Source organism: Pinus tabuliformis, chromosome 2_2 (assembly GCF_031772625.1).
Source record: "Pinus tabuliformis cultivar Carrire ecotype Pingquan chromosome 2_2, CPIR1, whole genome shotgun sequence".
NCBI lineage: Eukaryota > Viridiplantae > Streptophyta > Pinopsida > Pinales > Pinaceae > Pinus > Pinus tabuliformis.
In genome coordinates, this window is record NC_142300.1 from 1,102,769,408 (window position 1) to 1,102,795,966 (window position 26,559).

The following is a 26,559-nucleotide window of genomic DNA, read 5'->3' on the forward strand; positions in this document are numbered from 1 at the left end:
CTTGAATTCCGAGTAGAAAAAGAAGGTGTATGTTCAGGATGTGCCAAAGGAAAGCTCAAAAGGGGACCATTCCCCTCAAGCCTAAGCAAGACCTCCGATATATTACAGTTGGTTCACTCAGGCATACCTAAGGTTGGCATTAAGAGGGAGACTACTACACCACATACTCCAGAGCAGAATGGTGTGGCACCGTACGATTGTGGAAGCTGTCTCTATGGGTAGATGATGTAACAATGCCTGATGTGGAAGAATCGATGGATCCTATTTATCCACCTGAGCCTTCCTCTTCCAAGAAGAGGCCTTCATGGCTTAGGGGGATACTTGATGATGTTGAAAGACATGCTGCACCCCGAGGAACCTTCCGTGAAAGTAAGAAACCCAACAGGTATCAGGGATACCTGACCAGTATGAGCACAATCATACAAAATGAGCCTTCATCATTCTCAGATGCCGTCAAGCATCAAGTATGGAAGGATGCTATGACCATTATGGAGAATGATGTCTAGGAAGTAGTTCCTAGACCCCAGGACAAGACAATTGTTACTTCAAAATGGCTTTACAAGATAAAGCTGCAACAGATGGAAGTACGGAATAGTATAAGGTTCATTTTGTTGCTTGTGGTTTCTCCCAGAAGGAAGGTATAGACTATGATGTGATATTTTCACCTGTTGCCAGATATACGACCATCCGCTTGATCATAGCCCTTGTGGCTTTACAAGGATGGAACCTACATCAGATGGATGTCAAGACCACGTTCTTGCACGGTTCGATCAAAGAAGAGGTCTACGTGGAGCAACCCGAAGGATTTGAGATTTATGATTGAAAATCTCATATATGTAGGTTGAAGAAGCTTCTCTATGGGCTGAAGCAAGCACCCCGAGCATGGTATGAGAGGATCGATAGCTACTTTATGAAGCTGGGATTCACTAGGAGTGAAGTCGATCCTAATCTTTACATTAAGGTTGAAGATGACAAGCCTCTTATACTGGTGTTGTATGTGGATGACCTCTTTCTAACAGGTGCATATCCTCTCATTCACAAATGTAAGAGGGAGTTGGCTTCTAAATTTGAAATGAAGAACCAAGGACTTGAAGTGTGGCAGAAGCCAAGGGAAATTTTCCTATCTCAAGTAAAATATGTGGTGAAGATTCTGAAAAGATTTGGTATGGTGGACTGCAAGCCTGTGACTACCTTGAGAATCTTAACTCTTAGAAGTTATATGGTAGTGATGTCGGACCAGATTTGGGAAATGCGTCTGAGTTTCATAAACTCATTCGCATTGATGTTCTTGGTGAACTTCCGTCCGAACATATGTTCTGCAGTTAGCATTGTGAGCTCATATTTGGTTGAGCCTCACTGGATTTGATGCCAAGAATTTTCTGAGATATCTTCGTGGCACAATTACTAATGGGTTAAGATACACTGTCGGAGATGTGAGGCCTGGATTGATGTGTTCTCCATGGTGATTGTAGCAGGATTGATGTGTTCTCCTGTGAGGCCTGGATTGATGTGTTTTCCTGTGAGGATGGGATTGATTAAGTTCTCCTATCGAGACATCATACCCATGCAGTTTGGGACTCATGGGAAGTACCTCTCAACTGATCAATGTGCAGGGAAATGAAGTTAGGGACCATAGTAGTACCGATGGATGCAAAGTTGTATCTACCGTACTCCTTACGCTAGGATGACCTCCATTGATCTGGGATCAATGATATTGGTTTGGGACCAGTGGTAGGAGTGGTACATTCTATGACACTGACTTCGGGTCGGTTGAGACTGGTCTAGGACCAGTGGTACGCACTCTGAGATTGACTTTGAGTTAGTGGAGGATGTTACTGGTTTGGGACCAATGGTAGGAGTTGTACATACTATGACACTGGCTTCGGGTCGGTTGAGACTGGTCTAGGACTAGTGGTACATACTCTGAGACTGACTTTGAGTCAGTATGATACATCCTCGATCATTTCTTCTTCTTCATAATTCAGACAAAAGTAGAGCAGAGCATAACAGAGCAGAGACGTACAGATCAGTACAGGGCAGAACGAGACAAAGCAAAACAGGTAGAATAGAGCAGAGCAAGGCAAGGGTCAGTGCATTCAATGGATGAATAGTAGCGACCGACAGACAGATTGCAGATGAAGTTCTCCCTAGTTGAGAGGGAGTGTTAAAATTGGCAACTAGGGCCAAACTTCATGTGGGTCATCTTATTCATGGCTGATAATATTTTTATTAGATTCCTCTCGTCGAGAGGTGTAGGATTGATATAAAGATCATCCGATTCCGATAAGTATTCATGGAGATATGAATTTATTTTGATTATGGAATTATTATCAAGCCGACCTACAACTCATGTAGGCTCAGAAGCCCAACAGTTGCATCTATTCAAACACCAACGTTGTGTATAAATACAGGAGGAATTTTTCTCATTTGGACTCACTCATCTCATCACATCTCTCTCTCTCTACTGTGCATAAATTACAATGTGGAAAAAGTCAAAGTCGGGATTAATTCGGCAAGGGTCCAAAAGTTGAAAAACTCGGCAAAGTCGGGAGTCTTTCGAAAAAGTCGGCAAAATTAAAAAAACATAAAATTATTCATTTTTTAATATTTTTTTTAACATCTAGAGTATCCACAACATCAAATAAATGCATTTCCACATAAACATGCAAAGAAAGCTAATATATAATATGTATATGAAGTCTAGTGCTACATCACATATCAAAATAGTGAATCAACTCCTGAATTTTGAGTCCTGTCTGAGTCTCAACTCTCAAGAGTCAAAATATCAACAAAAAATATAATAAATGTACATCATGAGTCATCTAAAAGTCATCAAGTAATCACTAATCAGTCACTGAGATCCTCTTCCCCTTTTACGGGAATAGGGAATGGCTTTGCCTTTTCCTCTAGAGGAAGAAGACCCTGCCCCTGGGGATGCAAAATCAAATGGACTCAATCGTCCTCTAGAAGTGGATGAAAGAGGTGGCCTCTGTGCTATGCTGCTGCTGCTACCCATCCTAGATGGTGTCACCTCCTCCTCAGCATCCTCATCCAGCTCTGCTACTACCTCCTGACCCTGATGTTGCTCCGCCTCCTCCTCCTCTATCGCTGGCTCTCCCTCCCCTGCAACTGCTACATCCTCTAGATCCACACCTAACCAATCTGGGATCGAGTCCAAGATCGGCCTCTCAGTCTCGACTCTCCATGAAGCGGTGGTATCAATATTGTCCAATGAGATGGCTTCCACATCAGTAGGTTTCTGAAGCTGTCTCACCCACAATCGAAGATTGTAGTAGACGTAGACCATGTCATTGAGGCGTTGGGACTCCAATCTGTATTAGGGTCATAGATTGTAAATTAGTACTTAGAAAATTTAAATATTAAAATTAATCAAACGAATTCAAAAAATTTAATTTGAAATCTTTTTAGTTTTTACCTGTTGCGCTTTTTGGAGTGTATTTTGTCAAATACACTCCAGTTGCGCTCACACCCAGAGGAACTGCATGTTTGGCTGAGCACTCGAATGGCAAGCTTTTGGAGATGGGGTACTCTGGCACCACAGCTTGTCCACCAAGCATCTACAAGTTAAAAGAAAAATGAGAAACATAAAAAAAAACTTTGAAATTCTAAACTTGAAAGTTTGAAACAAACTGAAGCTTACCTGGCATTTTGGTTGTCCTATTCTTAATAGCCATGTTAAAACCAAATGTGCCACTTCCCATCCTATAGACCTCCATTTCTTTAGAAATCTCCTCACGTTCTTCCTCAGATGACACCATCCTCTCGACACAAGTGAAGAATCCATCCATCACCTCGGCATCAAATCTGAAACCACAAGCATAAGAAAATGCAGGGTTGAGGTAGACACCTGCAGCATGAATGGGGCGATGGAGGGTATTGTTCCATCGCTGATCAATCACTCTCCATATGACCTGTTGTTTCTCTAACCCCTCGTCTCCCTTATCTGCATAATAAGCACGGATGGCTTCTTTGGCCCTATCCATGGCCTCATACAAGTAGCCAATTGCGGGCTTGTCTCCATCAACCAACCGAAGAACCTTTACCAAAGGTTCTGAAACGGCACACACCTCCTCTACTCCTGCCCAAAAGCTCTGATCATATGAAACTAGTCTGCATATGCCCTCTCCCTCCGGTTTGCGGCTAATAGATAAAGAACGCCAATCCGTTGAGAGAAACATGCTCTTCACCTCCCACATAGAATTCAACAGAGACTGAAGAGATATGAAAGTAGTGGCAAATTGTGTAATGGCAGGCCGCACCAACTCTTTGTTGTTGGTGAATCTTCTCATCAAGCTAAGCACAGATGAATGATTATATATAAATTTTGTTATGCTCTTGGATGATTCAACAATATCCCTCACAGTAGGAATCTTACCTATATCCTCCAACATCAAGTCAATGCAATGAGCAACACAAGGTGTCCAAAACAAGTTAGGATACCTCTCCATAAGCATCTTGCCAGCTGCAACATAATTTGCAGCGTTGTCCGTTATGACTTGGACAACATTGCTTGGGCCTACTTCCTGAATGAAGATGTCCAACAACTCACATAATGTACGTGCATCTTTAATGTGTGCAGATGCATCAACAGATTTCATAAACATTGTCCCCTTGGGACAACTAACCAAGAAGTTAAGAAGGGTCCTACCCTTCTGGTTAGTCCAACCATCTGACATGACTGTGCATCCAGTGTGCTCCCATGATGCCCTAAACTCTGCCAATCTAGCAGTGCACTCAGTCTTTTCATCTTGAAGAAGAGGCCCTCTCAATTCTGCAAAGGTGGGGGCTTTGTACCCCGGGCCAACGATAGTAACAACATCAAACATAGGCTGGTAGAATGGGTTTGTCTTGGCAATGTTGAAAGGAACATCACTCCATAGAAGACACCTACTGACCAACTTGTCAGCTTCTGCCTCTTCCTTTTTTTTCTTTGATGATCTGATCCCAGGTTGTGAACCAGTTGTTGTTCTAGGAACAAAAAAAGATGAGATAGAAGGATGAGTACCCATGGGTGAGGAAGGTGATGCTGCTGTAGAAGCACTGCCACTCTCAATTCCCCCCACTCTTGAGCCCCCTACAAGTTGTTTTGTTATTGCTGCCCTGGTGTCTTTTCCCTCCTCTTTATCCATCAATGATTGAATGGCCCGTCGGATGATTTCTGGAGTTGTGTTTTTGCAAAGTTCAACATTTTGCCCCGGAATTTGCCCCAAATGGAATTTTAATCTGTTGATGCCTCCTGACATATGTTTGCCACACAACTTGCAAGTCAAATACATTCTATTGACCCCCCCAGTTTCGGGTGTAGCATCAGGCTCACCAAACTCCCACATAGAATCCAAAATCCTCGGCATTTTGTTTTAAACTTTGAGCTTGAATTTAAAGTTTAAACCTGGGCACAAAAAAAATTGAAACAAATTCAAATCAGCAAAATATAATTATTAATTTGTATTGCACTCAGAATTTAGAAACAAATTAGTAAATTTAAAATTTAAATTACAAATTTACAGTAATTTTAATTTTTAATTTTTTAAATTTTTAGACCCACCGAACAGTGAACACTTAAGCCATATATATTTAATATTTATTATTATATGTTAACAGCTATACTGTTTTTAACTTTTTATTACAGATACAGGGACAGACATGGATACGGTAGCTTTTTAGAAGATTTTGAATAGGATATGAGTCATATGACTGGGCTTGGAAATATATAAAAATAAATAATATTTATTATTTATAACAGTATATGTGAGTGCAATGATTATTTTTATGATAATTACCAATTCACTGATATTATTATTATCTCAATGAATACGTTTTAAAGGTCACAATATTTGCTGTAAAAGGCATTATTGGAAGTATGTATCGGTATCCACTTGCTGGTGACAGAAACATTGCCCTACTGTTAATTTACAGTTGGTTCCCTGGGGCCTGTACTCATATAAATATTCCATACGATAACCTAAGATTGGCTGCCATATCTTATATTTATTATTAACAATTTAACAGAACATATGGTATAATAAAAATTGTTCAGATTTCACATCATTATTATGATTCAATCTTCCACGATTCAACTATGCATAGATTTACTCATTGTTATGTCTCGACTGTCATGAGCATTATGTCTTGCTGAATTAGAAGTTATCGAAAGTGACAAGTCACAATACATATGTCATATAAGTTTATGGAATTTGGATAATGGATTTCTAAATCTAACTTTGAAAACTGGTCACTGAAGTCTGAGCAATGAGCATACCTTGAGGCTTGCGGTTGAGTCTTAATGGCAAATGCAATGGCAACGTTTGAAACCCTTGAACGTTTGAAAGTTTGAAACCCTTGATTCTCCACAGCGCGGAACAACCAAAACAGACAGTGAAAAATGAAAACGAACCGAAATGAACGATTTCCGGGTTTTTATCCACGCGTTCATAATGCGAGGCGATTTTTTCAATTGACTCCCGATTAAATTGGGATTAATTCGATAATATCGCGATTTTTTCGTTTCTGAAAAAATCGCCAAAAAATCGGCCAATATAATTGTTTAGCCCAAAAAATCGTATTTTGAGGAATAAATCTCGATTTTTTGGGGACTTTTTCCACACTGCCAGAAAAGGGTCTCTCCCTCACACATGTGAAGCCGGAATCTGCTGAAACTGAAGCTGCAACTATAGAAGTAAAGTTTGACCTGCGTGGACCAAAAGATCTCATCTGAACTGCGTTGTAGGTTCATCTGAACCTCCTCCGAAAGCCACAACTTTTGGTGGTGGAATCAAGTCAATCCGATGGACGGTTTGCAAGATATCGACTGCCCTAGTTTGAAGGAAGCTGCTGAAACTGAAGCTGCAACTGCAGAAGTAAAGTTTAACCTGCGTAGACCAGATCTCCTCATCTGAACTGCGCTGTAGGTTCATCTGAACCTCCTCTAGAAGCCGCAACTTTTGGTGGTGGAATCGAGCCGATCCGACGGTCGGTTTGTGAGATATCGTCTGCCCTAGTTTGATGTTGAAGCCACTAATGCTGATGCTGCTGATCTAGGGTTTGCTACTGCTGATATAAATCAGATTTATTGTACTATTTCTCTTTGCTGAATTATTGAAGATAGAAGAAGATTTGATCAAAGGGTTTCCCCACACAGTGGGGTTTGTCCCTGGCTAGCCGCCACATCTTGTGTCTCTTGTCCTGGCTTGTTTTTTGTCGATCGTTTAATGTTCTATCTGCACTTTAGTTTATGTATATGTGATTGCTAATCTGTGGAATATAATAAGAAAAAGAAGTAAACTGTTATAAGCATAGAACATACCATAATTTAACATTTCAGCCAGGAGATTTTTCTCAAACTGTGAGGTATAGCTGCTAAGGAAATTCTCTGTTGGGTAGGCCAGTTTCGGCACCCAGATTGTACTCTGATATTGCTTAATAAGAAAACCCTCAGATTAAATATCAATGTGTATTAATATGAATCTGTGTTAGAGTAGTCCAAAAGACATGGATCAAGCCAGATCTAATCTTAGTCGTTGATTAGGGACTTAATCTTTGCTGTTGAGATGTCAACAGGAAAAGTATAAGAGGAGGCTTGAGGGTCACTTGGAGAACACACTAGAGTGATCAGTCATTCTATTCTCTAGAGCGGGGTTTGCTAAGAGATAGAATCAGTGATCGAGAGAGCAGTTGAGGGGCATTGAGTACAAAGAAATAGAGAAGGCAGAGATTGTGCCGAGAGAGTAGCGTAGCAGCCAAGGAGAGTGACGCAGAGCCAGCAATGGCTCACGCAGGGCCACGCAGAGGCAGCCAAGTGCTGCGTAGAGCATCAAAGAGGCCAACGTGTTTGACGCAGAGGCCCAGGAATGTGACGCAGGGCCTCCTGGGGCTGACGCAGGGCAAGAAACACTGACACAGTGCCAGCATGAGATAGAGAGGGGCTGATGCAGTCCAGATTGGGCAAACGCTGGGGTTGCAGAGCAGTTTTGTGCTGAGGAGCTGCCGGAAGGATTTTCCGGGGTTTTAGCCAGGAGATTTCTCTCAAACTGTGAGGTATAGCTGCTAAGGAAATTCTTTGTTGGGTAGGTCAGTTTCGGCACCCAAATTGTACTCTGATATTTCTTAATAAGAAAACCCTCAGATAGCTGCACCAATTTTCCCGCATTGGGTTTTCCGGGGACATTGGTCCAAAAATAATGGTGTCATGTGATGTGTTTTTTCTTGTTTCTTTTAGTTGCTGATCTGTAATATGTTGAGCACACACTGGTGTTTATTTTCAGTGTTTACTTTGTAAATAACTTGTTAAAGAAAAATAACAAGTAGGTAGGAATAAATCAGAAAAAGTGCATGAAGTGTCTCTAAACTAAGTAAACTTAGAAACTTCAACATGGTATCAGAGCGTGATTGCAGATTACAGGAGGACTAAAAGACATCAGCCGAGTGGAGCAATAGTACCAGAAAACAATTGTCCTGAGGTGACAGAAGCTGTTTCTAGCAGCACAGAAGCCAAGAAGTGTGACATAGAGCTAGCCAGAGCCACACAGAAGAAGTCGGGCACTGCGCAGAGCCTCAGAGAGGCTAGCGTCGCTGAAGCAGAGGGCCAGAGGGCTGACACAGGGCATCCCGGCGCTGACACAGACCCATCTGGGGTGACGTAGAGCCAGCGTGAGGTAGAGAGGGGCTGACACAGTTCACACAGAGGCAGTTGCTAGAGTCTAGAAGGCTGCAAAAATATTGCAGAGTGGAGCTCGTGAGGTACTATAGTCAGAACAATACCTGACAGAGCAGGGCCAAAGGAGTTGTTACCAAGGGTTTCTAGCCGAGGAACCTGGATCAGTAGTGCAGTTGCACAAGACGATCAAAGTAGGGGGCATCTCGACAAGTGACAGAAGGATTTCCAGGAGGGAAATCAGGACTCAGAGGGAGTCTAGAAGAGAACTTCCAGATGGGAAGTAGAGACTTAGAGGAGTTGAACAGAGAACTTCCAGGAGGGAAGTAGAGGAGCGTCATGGCACTACACGGGGTAAGAGACCAGGATAGACTGGACGGAGCATCGAACTTCGCAGTCTGGAAGGCCAAAATCTTATCAGTGCTTGATAGGAATCGTGTCAAGAACTTCGCCTTGAAGGTTATAGCTATCCCAGTCGACCCCAATGATAATGACAAGTACGAAGAGGCGATGGTGAGTGCCAAGTGCATCATCCTTGATAGGGTCAAGGATCATGTGGTACCACATATAGCCGAGAAGGAAATGACAGTTGAGATGTGGGAGGCTCTCAAGAACCTGTACTAGCATACTTTTGTGCAGAGAAGAATGCTGCTCGAGAACCAGATGAGGTCGTATCAGATGAAGAAGGGTCAATCGATTGACACCTTCCTCGGAGGACTGAATGAGATCTGAGACCAGTTGACTGCTATAGGAGCGACATCGGATCAGGAACTTATGGTGAGGACAACCCTGAATGTTGTCTCAGAAGATTGGGAAGTGTTTGTCTAGAGTATCCCGGGCAGAGGGACTCTCCTACCTTGGGACGAGATGTGGGCACTTCACCAGGAAGAGATCAGACGACAGTCGAAGACAGGTAGTAGCAGCAAAGGGATGAAGGTCAAGCAGGAGGAGGAGGATGTGGTCCTAGCATCTGAGGGAAAGCAGGAGAAGCGGAAGAAGAAAGATCTCTCCAGGATCAAGTGCTTCCACTGTGGGGAGATGGGTCATTATGTGACCTAGTGCCCAAGGAAGAAAAGTAAGGGAGAGTCTTCTGAGACTAAGGCAGCGCCAGCACGGGCAGAGAAAGAAGTTTTGACAGACGATGACTGTGCCATGAGTGCACATGCATCACTTTAGCGGAAGTGGGGAGACATCAAGTTGTAGTCAGGCAGACTACAGGCGACGAGGGGCAGGATCCTTGAGGTACCCAGCCTCTTGGATTAGACCTTGCTACGGGAACCTCGACGAGGAGTAGCAGGACTGGTTGAGTGGATAGAGACGGATGCGGATGGAGCGACAGAGAGAGCTACAGTGCAGGAGTCCTGAGATAGTGCAGAGCTAGCAGGCTACAGCAGTGCGAGAGACACAAGAGTGTTGCACCAATGCAGGGAGGCACAACGAGGTGTGCAACAGTGCGAGATGTAGGGAGTTGCTGCAGCAGCGCAGAGGTCAGAGAGAGGGAGCACTTGTCAACGATAGAGGGAGCTTCAACATTAGTGGGTGTTTCTAGCCCAATAGGGAGGCTAGTTGGTAGATCAGTTACTTACTTCTCAGTAATTGAGTTGCAGTGCAGCTGTGGGTAGCACGATGCAACATGATGAGAGGAGGTGCAGTGCAGATGCAGCGCTGGGAGGAAGGACCATCAACAACACGAATGTAGAGGGAGATGTCGTACAGATGCAGCAGTGGCAGTGGCAGAACCATGGGCAGTAGTGCAGAGGATGTTGGGCAGGAAGGCCTAGCATCAGCACAGGTACTGATGCCGGATGATCAGAGTAATACTCAGTGAGGAGTATTGCTAGAGCATAGTCTTCGCTAAGAGGGAGTGTTGATTTGGGGTAGCATCGGATGTGCTCTACCCACGAAATTTGGTGGAGAGGTTGGAGCACATGAGATCTCCAATAGCCAGAAAGGGTTTGGGCAGATTCTAAACAGATCGGGAGATATTAAAATAATCAATATTTTTAATGAAGTCCTTAAGTCTAAACTTAGGGAAAATAAAATATTAATGTGTATTAATATGAATCTGTGTTAAAGTAGTCCAAAAGACATGGATCAAGCTAGATCCAATCTTAGCCGTTGATTAGGGACTTAATCTCGGTTGTTGAGATGTCAACAGGAAAAGTATAAGAGGAGGTTTGAGGGTCACTTGGAGAACACGCCAGAGTGATCAATTATTCTATTCTTTAGAGCGTGGTTTGCTAAGAGAGACAGAATCAGTGATCGGGAGAGCAGCTGAGGGGCATTGAGTACAGAGAAACAGAGAAGGCAGAGATTGTGCTGGGAGAACAACGCAACAACCAAGGAGAGTGACGCAGAGCCAGCAAGGGCTCACGCAGGGCCATGCAGACGCAACCAAGTGCTGCGCAGAGCACCAGAGAGGCCAACGTGTCTGATGCAGAGGCCCAGGAAGCTGACGCAGGGCCTCCTGGGGCTGATGCATGCCAAGAATGGTTGATGCAGGGCCAGCGTGAGATAGAGAGGGGCTGACGCAGTCTAGATTGGGCAGACGCTGGGGTTGTAAAGAAATTTTATGCTGAGGAGCTGCCGGAACGATTTTCCGAGGTTTCAGCCAAGAGATTTCTCTCAAACTGTGAGGTATATTTGCTAAAGAAATTCTCTATTGGGTAGGCCAATTTCGGCACCCAGATTGTACTTTGATATTGCTTAATAAGAAAACCCTCAGATAGCTACACTGGGTTTCCTGCATTGGGTTTTTCCGGGGATGTCGGTCCAAAAATAATGGTGTCATGTGGTGTGTTTGTTCTTGTTTCTTTCAGTTGCTGATCTGTAATATGTTGAGCATGCACTGGTGTTTATTTTCAGTATTTAATTTGTAAATAACTTGTTAAAGAAAAATAACAAGTAGGTAGGAATAAATCAGAAAAAGTGCATGAAGGGTTTCTAAGCTGAGTAAACTTAGAAACTTCAACACCAAGTACCATTATAAATACCTCCCTAGTTAAGAGGGAGTCTTGAAGAAAGTGTAACTAGGTTCAATATTTACAAATGTAATTTTGATCTTTGTACTTTTCAAGAAAAAGAAATATTATTTTTGTAAATTATAAGAATGAGTTTCTTGCTCGTTTCATAGGTCTAGGAGAGTCAAAGAGTCAAAGACATGTATAAAGAGCTTTTCTTGAGCATATATGTAATGTATATGAGTCTACCTAGTGGCTAGATTAGCCCTCCAAGACAAGCACAATCCTCTTGAAGAAGGCATCAAGCAAAATGATGAAGAGAACATTATGCGGACCTCCAAATATATATATATAAATGTCATGTCGGTTCATATAAGAGACACAATGGTTCACTTAGTCAAGTTGGCTTGATATGGAAACATAACCACTATATATACCTAGCTAGGGTCACCGCAAAAGAGCAGAACAAGAACTCGCATTTATCTGAGATGATTCGGTTGGGTACAGGGTTTGCAATCCGCATTACAAGAGGGCACCAATTCGGACTTCTCTGCAACTTTGGGTGAGCACAGAGACTTAGATTCTCCGTGACTTTTGGATGGTTATAGGATGGGTACAGGTTTGAGATCCTCGCAGTTCGGATGGAAAAACAATGAGACAATTTCGGATGGATGCCACAAAGGTACATTCTTGGCATAGGTGCAATAAATAAAGCCTTGGGTCTATGTCTCAGCATATAGTCATGATCTCGGTATACCTCATGAATAGTCCTCACAATGACACACACTGTCTCAACATACATAGTGTCTCGACATAATACTCAATCAACATACTTGAAATAGTCATGTTCTTGACATAATAGTCTTGATCATAATCCTATCGAAGACAAGGTCATGATGAAGATCTCAGAGCATTACATGAACCAAGGTCATAATGAAGAACGGTATGATGAGCTCGTTAATATGGTGAAGATCTCTATGAAGATGCAACAGTGATGTTCTCAGTGATGGCAGCAGTAATGAAGATCTTAGCAGTACAATGATGATGATCTCAGCAGTGACAAAGAAGAGGATTGGTGTCTTGGTCTTGGAGTGGCTTAGAAGGTCAAGGGTCATCGTCTTGATATTTGTCAATTGGAATATCTATAAGAATAATTTTGTGCGGGTTTTCCTCTCCAAGAGGGAGAGGTTTTGGCCTTGGCAGAAAGCCAATATGTTGTATTCTTGTCTCTTTGTTTTTGGTAACTATTTGATGAATATAAGAAGACACACTCTAATAAGAACAAGTGAAGATTGTGCTAAGAAGAAAAATTAGAATACCTCACAAGTAGTTATCATGCTAGAAGAAGCACATTAACCACACTTGCCCTAGATTCTTCAAAAAAAGGGTCGTGTGAAATCTAACAAAGCTAAGACCGAGCAACTGCTCATGACGCTATTGAGGCACTCAAAAGCCTCGTCTGCCACCTACGCTACTCAAAAGCTCTCCTCTTTGTCAAATCCGTAAGAGGTGCTACAAGCTGTGAGAACACTCTGACAAATCTCCTGTAATATGTACAAATGCCTAGGAACCCCCTCAACTTTGTCACGTTCTTGGGTGTGGGCCAATCTAGTATAGCCCGAATCTTCTCCTGATGCACCTTCACTCCATCTTCCCCAATCACATGCCCCAGGTACAACATCTCCGTTAATCCAAACTCACATTTGGACATCTTCACATACAGCTGCTGCTCCTCAAGTATGCGAAGCACTTCCTCCAAATGCTGAAGGTGCTCCTCCCATGTCCTGCTGTAAATGAGTATGTCATCGAAGAAAACCAGGACAAAGCGTCTCAACTTCCCATAGAACACGTGGTTCATACAAGACTGGAATGTAGTTGGAGTGTTAGCCCAAAGGGCATCACTAAGAACTCGAAATGTCCATAATGGCAGCGAAAAGCAGTCTTCGGGCCATCCTGCTCCCTCACGCGGATCTGGTGATACCTTGAATGCAGATCTATCTTAGAGAAGTATTTAGCTCCTCTAAGCTCGTCCATCAACTCATCTATGCGTGGAATGGGGTATCTGTTCTTCAAGGTCTTCTTGTTGAGAGATCGGTAGTTGATACACATGCGCAACGTCCCATCTTTCTTCTCCACCAGCACCACAGAAGAAGCAAATGGGCTCAAGCTAGGCCTGATGTGTCCCAATCTCAACAACTTCTAAATGGCCCGCTCTATCTCATCCTTATAGGCCTTTGGGTGCCTATAAGGGGTGGTGATGACTGCGGTCACCCCTTCCTCCAGCTCAGTGGTGTGCTCAAATCCATGGTCTGGCGGTCTACCTGGTGGAACATCCCCAAAACCCCCTTGGTGCCTCTCCAATAAGGCTAGTATATTTGGGTGTGTAGCCTGCGCGCGTGTCCCTAACTTAGAAATCCGTAACTCCCACTCCACATCTCCATGTCATAAATTTGCATCCATCTAGTGGGCTGAAACTGTCTGAGGGGGATAAGAGTGCATTCCCCTTAGCAATACAAGCTTCCCATCTGGCCCCTTGAACTCCATCTCTAGCATCTGCTAATCAGTAATGACCTTCCCTAATGTGTACAACCATTGTACACCCAACACCACATTGGTGTCTGGGAAATCAACCATGAAGAAATGATTAGTGAGTGAGTACTTCCCCATCTTCAAGGTAACCTTGGGGACATACTTATTACAATGCATGGTCTAGTTTCCAGGTACCAAAACTGAGAACTCCTCAAATGTAGCTTTCTGGATGCTCCTACGCTCCACTATCTAGGTATCAATGAAATTGTTGGTGGCCCCACTGTCAACCAGGACTGACACACGCTGCCCTTGTATGGTCCCCTTGATCCTGAGTGTCAAATACTTAGGCACACCCCAAAGTGAAGCAAGGACTCACTCGGTTGTGTCAAATGGTCCTCCTCTAGGTGGTGGTGGTGGCCCTCCTGATGATGATTCTCCCTCATCTCTAGATTCCTCTACTGTCTCGACCTCCTACTCCTTAGGCTCACTATCTGGGAAAACCTTGTTGATTTTTGGGTAGCATTGGATGTGCTCTAGCTTCGAAATTTTGTGGAGGGGCGCTAGAGCACATGAGATTTCCAAGACCTAGAAATCGTTTGGTGAAATTCCACTGGGATTGTATTTTATTAAAATAATTAATATTTTTAATGGAGTTTCCAAGTCTAACTTAGGAAAATAAAAATATTAATGGGTATTAATGAAAATATGGGTGATAAGCTTCTAAGAGACAAGGATCAAGTCTAATTTAATCTTAGCCATTGATTAGAGACTTAATATCGGGTGTTGATTCATCAACAGAAAAAGTATAAGAGGAGGCTTGAGTGTCAGTTGGAGATACACCAAGTTGATCAGTCAATTTGATTTTTTTGGGGCGTGGCTTGGTGAGAAAATCGAACTAGTGATCTGAGTTGCAGTGAGAGGGGCAAAAGCAGAGATTTGGATCGGAGAGAAGGTTTCGAGCCAAAGAGTATGTAGCAAAGAGGCAGCTTGAGCATCAGGGAGGCAGCGCAGAGGCCTACACAGCCCAGAAGGGGCTCATGCAGTCCAGAGGGGCTCTTGCAATGGTAGTGTAGAGTATTCGTTAGTAATCTGAGATTTTGCTAGAGAAGTGAGGTTCTGAGCCGGGAGGGCTGAACAATAGTCTTCATCCAGCAAATCGATCCAGCAGAAGAAGAGATGCAACCCTCTAGAGGCAAGACACTAGCCCACGTAGTGATTGCATAGGGACTTCGCAGTGGTTGCCGGGAGGGTGTCTGATCACTCATTGGATCAACTGTGACTTGAGGAGTGAGGTAAACCCTCGAACGTATTTCTTGTTGCCGTGATTTCTCTGTAAGGTTAGCTGGTGTGAGAGGCAACCTGTTGTACTCAAATTCTGCTTTCTTAATAATACAAACCCTCTATTTGTTGCATCGTTTTTCCCGCATTGGGTTTTTCCGGGGACGTGTTGTCCAAAAATAACGGTTTCCCTTGTGTGTTTGTCTCATCTATTGTTTCAGTTTATGATCTGTATGTCAGTGTAGTCTGCAATAGTGTTTACATCACTGTTTATTTAATTAAATAACTTGTTGAACAACACAATATTGGCTTAGCTGAACAACTAAGGCAAATTCGATTTTCAAATAGACAGAAGACCCCCATTGCTCCCTCATTCTTCCCTTATATAATTGCTTGCCATGCATTCCTTGTGGGTCCCTCCACCAATTCGATTTGCCTCAAGGAATTCGAATTCCTTCTTCCCCAAGTGCGTACTTCATGTGGGCCCCATATTCCACTAGCATACAAATAAAGTATTTCTCCAATGTTTTCCACCAAAATTTGACTTGAGCTAGCATTAATCAAAATTGTCAAAAATTTATTTTCCAAACAATAGGAAAATTTAGGAAGGAACATTACATACAATACATGGATAATCATATATAGTGTACAAAGGATGATTTTGTCAATAATAATTTAATTAGATCAATCCCATCCAACTCTAGATAAAGATTCCTCTTAGAACAATATGATACATAGACTATAGCATGTTCTCAAATAGTGTCTAACATTAATTTACCATTTTAACTAGATGGGAATTTTTATATTTTGAGGCTAATTTCATGGAAGATGACAAGTTGATCATGATGTAGAGTTGAAATATTCAAATGATGAGCATGTAGACCCATTTTTCGACATGTAGTTAGACCTACTCTACATCATCATATCAATAGAGTGATCATTGATGAGATACTCAATTTTGTAATTACAGTTATCCTTTTTGTATAAAGCATGTTGCATAATGATTTCAGTTCTCAGATTTCTAAGTTATCTAATGAGTTCAGTTCTAATGTTTTGTTTCATGAATGGTATTGATTTTTTACTTTGAATATGTTTTTTTTTTTTAAATTAAAAAAATATTATTGTATTTTTTGTACTTGGCATTTCCCCATTGTATCCGGATCCGAATCCGGATCCATATCTGTTTCTGTTTCCTGTTAACTTACATATATATAATATATATGTACACACACACACACACCATGTTTCCCCATTTCCTGATTTCTGGGGGGTCATGTTTCCAGTGTGTTCCTGTTTCCGCATATCATGCAACTTAGCAGCATAGATATGCCCCGCATAGCACAGCAGCTGAAAACCCTTTTTTTTTGTTGACAGATGCAATCCCTTGTTATGTGTGATTCCACTGCGACAATGACACTGGATGTTATATGTGAATCAACCATGCTCAAACACATAAATATTTTGAAAATCTTCTCAGTTATGAGATTCAAAGTGGCATGGAAGGAATGGAGACGAGAGGTTAAGATATGGATATTATATACGCAATCCAATTCTATGCACACTCACATAAGCACAATCATATATAGCAGCAACAAAAAGGAATTATGGAGAACAGAGAAAATAAAAACCTTGTAGGGATTGTATGACTCATGAAGAGTGATCCATTCTCTGGAATGACCCAACTGTTTGCATCTTCCACATATCTTTACATGGTGATATATAATGTATAATGAACCCTTTTTGCCACTGGTTCAGAATAGGCTGCTAGGGATTGCGGAGTGTGGGTACATAGAAATTAGGAATACTTTAAGCTTTGGCATGTAACAGTCTGTTACTCCTTGTTATTGATAATTGCATTTTCTTCTCACGATCTGATCTGTCTGATTGCCTAGTAATGGTAGCTTGATTGGAGGATGTTAATTTTTCAAATTACAGAGATTTTATATGTTCTTACTTTGGTAACAAAAAGTAGAGTAATTCATATACAGCAAAGAATTCCTAGAAGATGCAGCACAATTCCTGGTTCTTAATCCTTTATTTTGTTATTAAATGATGTGCAATTAAATATGATGCCATTAAACACAGGGTGTGATTCTTATTATTTCCAATTATTCTTGTTGTATGCCAATATAGGAAGCATGATTCATTGATAATAGTTTTCTTTTCGATTATTTTGCAGATTGTTGCACAGGGATTACCCTTAACTACAGGGACATTAGCTTCATTTCCAGCCTTCTCATCAATTAATATGAACATAAATAATCTAGACAAATCAGATCCGTCATCTAAAATGACATGCACACCAGAAGTATCAAAGACTGGTCTGGGTTCGTCAGCTGCTATGACAACAGCTGTTGTTGCAGGTCTCCTTCATTATCTTGGTGCTGTTAAACTGCCTAGTACAGCTTGTGCGACATATTCAGATAAGATGTTGGATACGGACTTGGATTTGGTACATGCAGTATCTCAGACAGCACATTGTATAGCACAAGGAAAAGTAGGAAGTGGATTTGATGTGAGTGCTGCTGTGTTTGGGAGTCAGCGCTATGTTCGATTTTCTCCAGAAATTCTTTCTCCTGCTCAGGTCTCTCTCTCTCTCTCATATACACAATTAAAGATTATTTTATCATCCGCACACACAATATCATCCACACACACAAAAGAACCTTGCATGCATGTACTACCTTGAAAGGACTCTTAGTGCCATTAATACTATATAATGTCCCAATATTGTGACTATGATTTTTTAGAAGGAATCCTAGTCAAACAAGCTGGCAGTGATCTGAAGTGAAATGAAACTATATTAATGTCTGGAAATAACTATAAAAGGTTAATGTTACAACTTACTGCAAATAGTTCCAGCTGATAAAACTAGGGAGATAGGTCACTAAACAATTCTGCTATAAGATGAGGGAGTTCACCAAACAACTCTGCTATTATGATGTGATACGAGACAATGAAGGCCATAAGTAACCTTAGTGTTACAGTGAAAATAACCAGGCTGTCGGCTTGACAAGTGCCTGTCCATTTCGGAAATAGACCACATATCCCTTGTCTTCCATGGCTGAGACAGAGAGTAAATTCCTTGTTATCCCTGGAACATACAATACATCTGTCACCTTCAGAGGACATCTTGACTCCAGCTGAAATTGAATGGTCCCAACTCCCTCCACACCATACATGGCATTGTTACCAAGCTCCACATGTACATCTGAGTCATCCTTCGATAAATTGGTGAAAAGTCCCTGTGCTCCCTTCATGTGTCTAGAAGTAACACTGTCCACAAACCATGCACCCTTGACTATAGTGCTAGAAAGGCAAGACACCAATGAGAACTCCTCAAATCTTGCAACAAACTCATTGACTTGAGTATCTGTAGATGTTGCAACTTGCTGCACCTTTCTCTTACTCTTCTTCTTGTTCGAACACTATGAGGCATAATGGCCACTTGTGGCACACAAAGCATTTTACTCTGCTCAGATCTTCTTTCTTTCTAACTTGTGAAGTAGCCTCTCCATCTGTATCCTTGTTGACCTTCCCCTTCTCCTTCCTTGCCTAACTAGCAAGAGCAAGATTCTCATCATCGCCCCTTTGGTGGCCTGTTGACAAAGATTCCTCCCAAATCTCTTCCTGGATGAGATCATCCCACAGTCTGCCCCAATCAGGAAGTTTCTCTTGTGCCACATTGCCCTCAAAGAAAGGAGCCCATGGCTTAGTGAAACCATTTAGGGCCATACTTACCATCTCCCCATCTATCATGATCTCTGTTGGCGCCTACTCCACATTTATGCTAACGTGGATAAAATATTTAATCCACTTGGTGTGGCCTTGGGGGCAATTCTCGAATTGAGAAGCTTTCACTCAAATCTCAACTCCTTCGTCTAGGCTAATTTCTAGTGAAGCCAAGGGGCGTAGTTGTTGATTTCTGATAGCATTGGATGTGCTGTAAGCCTCAAAATTTGTAGGGAGGCTAGGACACATGTATTCCAGAATACCCAGAAATCGTTTTGGGAAATTCCACCCAAAGACAGTTTTATTAAAATAATTAATTAATTTTAATGGATGCCTAAGTTTAAACTTAGGAAATTAAAATAATTGAAGGGTATTAATTAAACTGGGGGTGAAACTTCGAGAAGAAGATAAGGATCAAGCCAAAATGATCTGAGCCATTGATTAGAATCTAATCTAGGCTGTTGGTTGATCAATGAGAGGATTATAAGAAGAGGCTTAATGGGAATTTGGAAAACACATCGATAGAGATATCAAGAGATCGAATTTCTTAGAGAGGGTAGTGCAACAGTTGCTAGACAATTGATCGAGGAGATTTCTTGCAATGGGAGGCAAGGAGAGTTCTAGAGCGAGATTCCCTGATCCGAGAATACATCACAGAGGAGGCAGTGAGAGATCCAGAAGAGGCAGTGTAGAGGCCAAGCTGGGAAGCGTAAGCTCACGCAGAGGCAACACAGAGCTTCAGAGGGAGTCCTTTGAGCCCTTACTTCCCCTTTCATATATTTGCATGTGCTTGAGCTTCTTCTTGTAAAATGTAACTAGGTTCGGTCTTCATAATGACATGTAATTATGATCTTTGTAAATGATGAAATGAAGAGAATAAAATTAGTTTTGTAATACCTTGCTTCATGGGTTTCATGAGCAAGAGATTTTATTTATATGGCTCCCATTGAGAACCTTAGGATTTGTCATTAAAGTCAAAGAGTCAATGTCATGTATGAAGAACCCTTCTTGGGGAAATAACAAGGTATATGAGTCTATAAAATGTCTAGAAAGCCCTTCAACGACAAAAGCACTAATCCTCCTTTTGATGTCAGCCTCAAGATGCATAAGAAACTCTTGTTGGTTCAACCTATATGGAGACACATCTATTTGAGAAATCATGTTGGCTTATTTATAAATGGAAACCATTATATATAGGCATGAACACACTTTGCATTTCCATAGTGAGATCTTCGCATATCTCTGTGATTTTGGATGGGTAATAACAGAATGAAGTTCGGTTATCTATCTTTGATTTTTCGGATGGCAGTAATAGAAGACAAGCTCGGATTTCAGTGGCCTAATAAAGGGACAAGTTCGGAATACCTTCTGAGATTCGTATGAAGGATCAGTGCCACAGTTCAATGTAGAAGGCACAGTTCGGATACCACAGTTCAGTATGTAAGGTTCAGTTCAGATGGAACTCGGCTAGAGAAGGAAGAGACAACGAGGATATTTTCTAGGCTAACCACAGTAAGGAAGTTCGGATCAAAGATACAAAGACAAGTTCAAAGGTCTCTCTTTCTTGGATCAGAGATACAGTCTTGAGGACATAACAGTTTGGTACAACCACAATTCGTTGATGATGATAGTAAGAAGGTCTCAAGAGAAGAGATATAGATGAGATCTTAGTGTTAATTTTTGGTAGCTTCAGATGTGCTCTAGCCATGAAAATTGGTGGAGAGGCTAAGGCACATGAGATCTCCAAGACCTAGAAATCGTTTGGAGAAATTCCACTTGGATGAAGAGATATTAAAATAAATAATATTTTAAATGAATTCCTAAGTCTAAACTTAGGAAAATTAAAATATTAATGTCTATTAATATAATATGGGTGAGAAAGTTCTAAGAGGATGATCAAGCCAGTTCTAATCTTAGCCATTGATTAGGGACTTAATCTCGGCCATTGAATCATCAACAGGAAAAGAGGAGGCTTGAGGGTTAGTTGGAGACACATCAAATTGATCAGTCAATTCGATTTTCTGGGGTAGGGTTTGCTGAGAAATCGAGTTAGTGATCTATTGCAGCGAGAGGTAGTTCGGCAGAAGGCCGAGAATACATAGCATAGAGGCTGAGAGAGTTCTAGAGAGACAACGCAGAGGCAGCCTGGGCTGACGCAGAGGCAGCCAGAGCTGACGCAGAGGCTTGGAGGGCCAGTGCTGAGGACGCATGAGGCTGAGAAGCTGACGCAGAGGCTAGCAGAGCTAATGCTGGGCAGAAAGAGTTGCGCTGTGGTGTTTTCGTGGGGCACACTGAGTTGAGAGGCAACCGCAGAGCCATAGAGGGTGACGCAATTCCAGAGAGAAGCTTGGAGCAACTTTCATTGTGCAGCTGAGGAACAGTCGAAGTTACTGTGGGGCTCATCATCCAGTTGCTGATCAGCCGAAATATCTGTCTCCGGAGCAAGGTACTTTTGCCAACGAAAATCTCTGAAGGGTGAGCCATTTCTAGCACCCTAGTTGCATTCATAAAACTGCATAATAATAAAATGCTCATCTGCTGCACTGGGTTTCCTGCATTGGGTTTTGCTGGGGATGATTGTCCAAAAATAACGGTGTCCCTTGTGTTTTCTCTGTTATTTCAGTTGTTGATCTGTATATGTGTGAAGGCTGCATTTGTGTTTATTTCAGTATTTATATTAATAATAACTTGTTAATGGAAAGAACAATTAGGAGTTAATAAACCAGATAATGCAGTAGGGATTTCTGATGTGTTAGATTCATAAATTTCCACATGGTATTAGAGCGATTGCAGATCATAGATGACTGAAGGCATCAACCAGGAAATCTGAGAGTTTGTAGCAAAGAAGCAGCTGTCCCAAGAGACAGTGCAATTCTAGAGCTAGAGAAGCAGAAGGAAGAGTGACACAGTGCAAAGAAGGTGACCTCAGCATTCTAAGCCAGGAGAGGAAGACGCAATAGCTGGGAGGAGCCCGCACAGTAGCTGCGTCAGCTCTCCAGGCCAGCGCAGAGGCAGAGGGGGGCAAATTAGGCCTATGCAGTTCCAAGTTATCTTTCTTAGTTAAGCAGGATTGACGCTGTGACTAGGAGGAGGCAGGAGTTGATCCAACTCTCACTATGATTGTGGAGAGCCAAAAGGGCTCAGATTCTTCGGTTGCCGGGGCTAAGGCAGCTGTGCAGATTCTGATTTGAGGAGCTGGTGGGACTTTGGTTTTGTTAGTACGGAACAATGTCTAAGGAGATGGAACCAAGGTAGAGGGAATCACTACCTCGACGGATCTTTAGCCAAGGAATCCAGATCCGAGTTGCAGTTGCAAGGAGGATTGGAGAGGAGCGGTTCAACAACTGGCCAGAGGATTTCCAGGAGGGAAATTAGGACTCAGAGGGATTCTAGAAGAGGAGCTGAAATGGCAGTGAACGGATCGAGGGATTAGGATAGGTTGGACGAGGCTTCCAACTTTGTCATCTGGAAGGCCAAGATCTTGGCAGTCCGGGATCGACATCACATCAAGGACTTTGCCTTGAAAGAAGTGGTTATCCCAGTTGACCTAGCTGAGAATGAGAAGTATGAGGAGATGATGGCGAGGGCGAAGTGCATGATCCTAGACGGGGTCGAAGATCATGTCATACCACATATTGCTGAGAAAAACACAGCAAAGGAGATGTGGGACACCCTGACCACCTTATACCAGGGCTCTTTCATGCAGTGGGAGATGCTATTGGAGAATCAGCCAAGGTCATATCAAATGCATAAGGGAGAACAGATAAATCCATTCCTTCTCAGGTTGTAGGAGATTCGCGACTAACTTACTTCCCTGGGGTCTACACCCGATCCAAAGTTTATGGTCAAGACTGCCTTGAATCCAGTCTTTGAGGAGTAGGAGACATTTGTCCAAAGTATTTTGGGCAGGGCTACTCTTCCTGATTGGAAGGAGACTTGGGCAGCTCTTTGACAGGAAGAGATCAGTAGAATGCCCAAGGCGGGGAGTAGTGGTAAGGGAGTTCGAGTCAAGAAAGAGGAGGAGGAGGATGTGGCTCTAGTATCTGCGGGACAACAAGGGAAGAGGACGAAGAAGGATATCTCCAAGATCAAGTGCTTCAATTGTGAGGAGCTGGGTCATTATGCATCCTAGTGTCCTAGGAAGAAAGGCAAGGGAGAAGCTTCTGATTGAAAGGAAACTCCAGCTAAGGCGGAGAAAGAGGTCGAGACTGATGACGATTATGCCCTGAGTGCTCATGCACCTCTAAAGAAGAGGTGGGGTGACATCGAGTTGTAGTCAGGAGGTCTACATGCTAGGGGTAGGATCCTTGAGGTACCCAAATTCTTGGATCACATCCGGCTACGGGAGCCCTTAACGATAGTAGCATGATGATAGGTGTCGGGTGGAGCAAAGTGTGATGGAGCAGCAAGGCAAGGCTAGAGTGCAGAAATCTGAGGCAGTGCAGTGGAGGTTGCAGCAGTGCGAGAGGCACAGAGGTGTTTGCAACAGCGCAGTGGCAGTAGAGGGAGCACAAGATAGCAACTAAGGTAGCTTCAGCACTAAGTTGCAGGAAACGTTGGAGAAGGGTCCGTTTCTGGTCGGAAATGAAACAAAAACGAGGAAAATTGTACTGTACGGCCTGGAAACTCGTTTCTGGCCGTACTGGCCTGTTTCTTGAGGAGGAAACGTGGCTAGTATGGCCGGAAACGAGTTTCTAGGCCGTACGACGGAGTTTCCTCTTCTAACTTGACTTTTTCTTATATTTTTATTTTTATTTTTTTGCTTGTAATTTTTTATTGGACGACTAAAATATCTTCTGGATGCTTCTAGATGCCTCTCAAGTGATATAAAAGGGGATTTTTTTGAGTGGGGTAGCCTAATGTTCAAGCCTATGGCCCTAGTGTTGATATGCAGTTCATGGTAATGTTAAATTCTTAAAGTAAAAGGATGAAAATGAAAAATAAAGGAAAGGAAAATGTCACTTTTACTTAAAATTTTAACATTACCATGAAATGACTCAGGATGTTTGAGAGTGGTTTCGCCCTCATTGGATTTCATATGGAGAAAGTAGAATTTTAGATCTCACTCAAAATCTAGCAGACTTATCTGTTTTTCAGGATTTTAGGATTGGGGGATTGCAATGTTTCCATTGGATTTTGTCATGTACTAGGGTATGGAACTTGTATTTAATCAAGAGAACCAAGCCCTCTATGCAGGGGAGACTCCCACTAATCAAGAGCACTTAGTGTACTAGGGTATGGAACTTGTATTTAATCAAGAGCACTAAGGTCGTTCGGCTATGTAGGAGGAGACTCCCAATCAAACACGAGACAAGAAATTAGAAATTTCCCGTGGCTGATTTTGGATATTGCTATTTTCATTATGTGATCATTCATGAGTAAATGTGATGTAAATTTAGAGACTTATAGTTTATGCATTGACAATTGACACTTTAATCATAATGTAATAAATTAGAATGTATCATATATGCTTTATGATTGCACACATTTCTTAAATGTCCTAATATCTGTATATATATATAGATTGCGTTTCCCCGTTTCCAAAATTTTGGGTTGTCACGTTTTGTACCCATCCCTGTTTTGGAAACTCGTACCCGTTTCCCTGTTTTGTGCAACTTAGCTTCAGCATCATGGGGCTTCCAGTCTGATTGGGATGTCAGTATTTGGGGGAAGATCAGTTACTTACTTCTCGGTGACTGAGTTGCAGTGCAACAGTTAGAAATGGCAGTGCTATGGGCAACATGATGCAACATATTGAGAGGGAGCTGCAGTACAGATGTAGCAGTGGTAGTGGCAGTGTCATGGGCAGTAGTACGGGAAGCAACAGTGCAGGGGATGAGAGGCAGCAGGCCAAGCATCGGCAAAGGTACCAGTGCGGAGGATTAGTGTGATGTTTCAATGGTGAAGCATTACCAGAGCACATTCCTCACTAAGAGGGAGTGTTGATTTTTGGTAGCACCAGATGTGCTCTAGCCATGAAAATTGGTGGAGAGGTTAAGGCACATGAGATCTCCAAGACTTGGAAATCGTTTGGAGAAATTCCATCTAGATGAAGAGATATTAAAATAATTAATATTTTTAATGAGTTCCTAAGTCTAAATTTAGGAAAATTAAATATTAATGTGTATTAATATAATATGCGTGAGAAAGTTCGAAGAGACGAGGATCAAGCTAGTTCTAATCTTAGCTGTTGATTTGGGACTTAATCCCGGCTGTTGAATCGTCAATAGGAAAAGTATAAGAGAAAGCTTGAGGGTCAGTTGGAGACACACCAAATTGATCAGTCAATTCGATTTTCTTGGGCAGGGTTTGTTGAAAAATTGAGTTAGTGATCTGTTGGAGCGAGGGGCAGTTCAGCAGAAGCCTGAGAATACATAGAAGAGAGGCAGAGAGAGTGTCGGAGAGACAACGAAGAGGCAACCTAGGTTGATGTAGAAGCTTGGAGGGCCAACGTTGAGGACGTAGGAGGTCGAGAAGCTGACGCAGGCAGACAGAGAGGCTAGCAGAGCTGACATTGGGCAGAAAGAGCTGCGCTATGGTGTTTTCGTGGGGCAGACTGAGAGCTGAGAGGTAGACGCTGAGCCATAGAGGGTTACACAGTCCCTAGAGGGTGACGCAGTTCTAGAGAGAAGCTTGGAGCAGCGTTCGCTATCCAGCTGAGGAACAGTCGAAGTTACTGTGGGGCTCATCATTCGGTTGTTGATCAGCTGGAATGTCTGTCTTCGGAGCAAGGTACTTTTCCTAAGGAAAATCTCTGAAGGGTGAGCCATTTCTGACACCCTAGTTTTATTCAGAAAACTGCATAATAATAAACCCTCATCTGCTGCACCGGTTTTCCCGCATTGGGTTTTTCCGAGGACGATTGTCCAAAAATAACGTTGTCCCTTATGTTGTCTCAGTTATTTCAGTTGTTGATCTGTATATGTGTGAACGCTGCATTTGTGTTTATTTCGGTATTTATATTAATAAATAACTTGTTAATGGAAAGAACAAGTAGGAGATAATAAACTAGATAATGCAGTAGGGATTTATGATGTGTTAGATTCAGAAATTTCCACACTTAGTGGTGTCAATGTCTCAATCCTCAGAAGATCAAAGAGGAAGAGGAGTCAACAGGAAGAGAAGACAATTATGAGAACTAGTGTCTTGGTCTTGGAGTGGCTAAGAGGTCAAGGGTCTTGGTCTAGGTATTCATCAATTGGAATCTCTATAAGAAGAATTTGTGCGGGTTTTCCTCCCGAAGAGTGAGGGGTTTTGGCCCTTGCTTATAGCCCACATTATGTGTCTCTTGTGTATTTATGTTCATGCATTGGTTACTGTTTGATGAAGAAGAACACTAATAATCTAACAGGAAGAAGAGCCTAATCTAAACAAGTAAAAGCATTCACA

The 26,559-nt window shown here is 42.3% G+C and overlaps 1 protein-coding gene across 3 annotated transcripts in view; it reads left to right on the plus strand.

Annotated features, from left to right (window-relative positions):
- The window catches only part of LOC149197234 (phosphomevalonate kinase, peroxisomal-like), a 304,989-nt gene that overhangs the window by 206,593 nt on the left and 71,837 nt on the right, over positions 1-26,559 (plus strand). For all 3 annotated transcript variants that reach the window (XM_089405783.1, XM_089405784.1, XM_089405782.1), the window contains one exon: positions 17,618-18,022. In XM_089405783.1, coding sequence (XP_089261909.1) covers positions 17,618-18,022 — 405 coding nt within the window. The remainder of the gene's footprint in view (positions 1-17,617; positions 18,023-26,559) is intronic.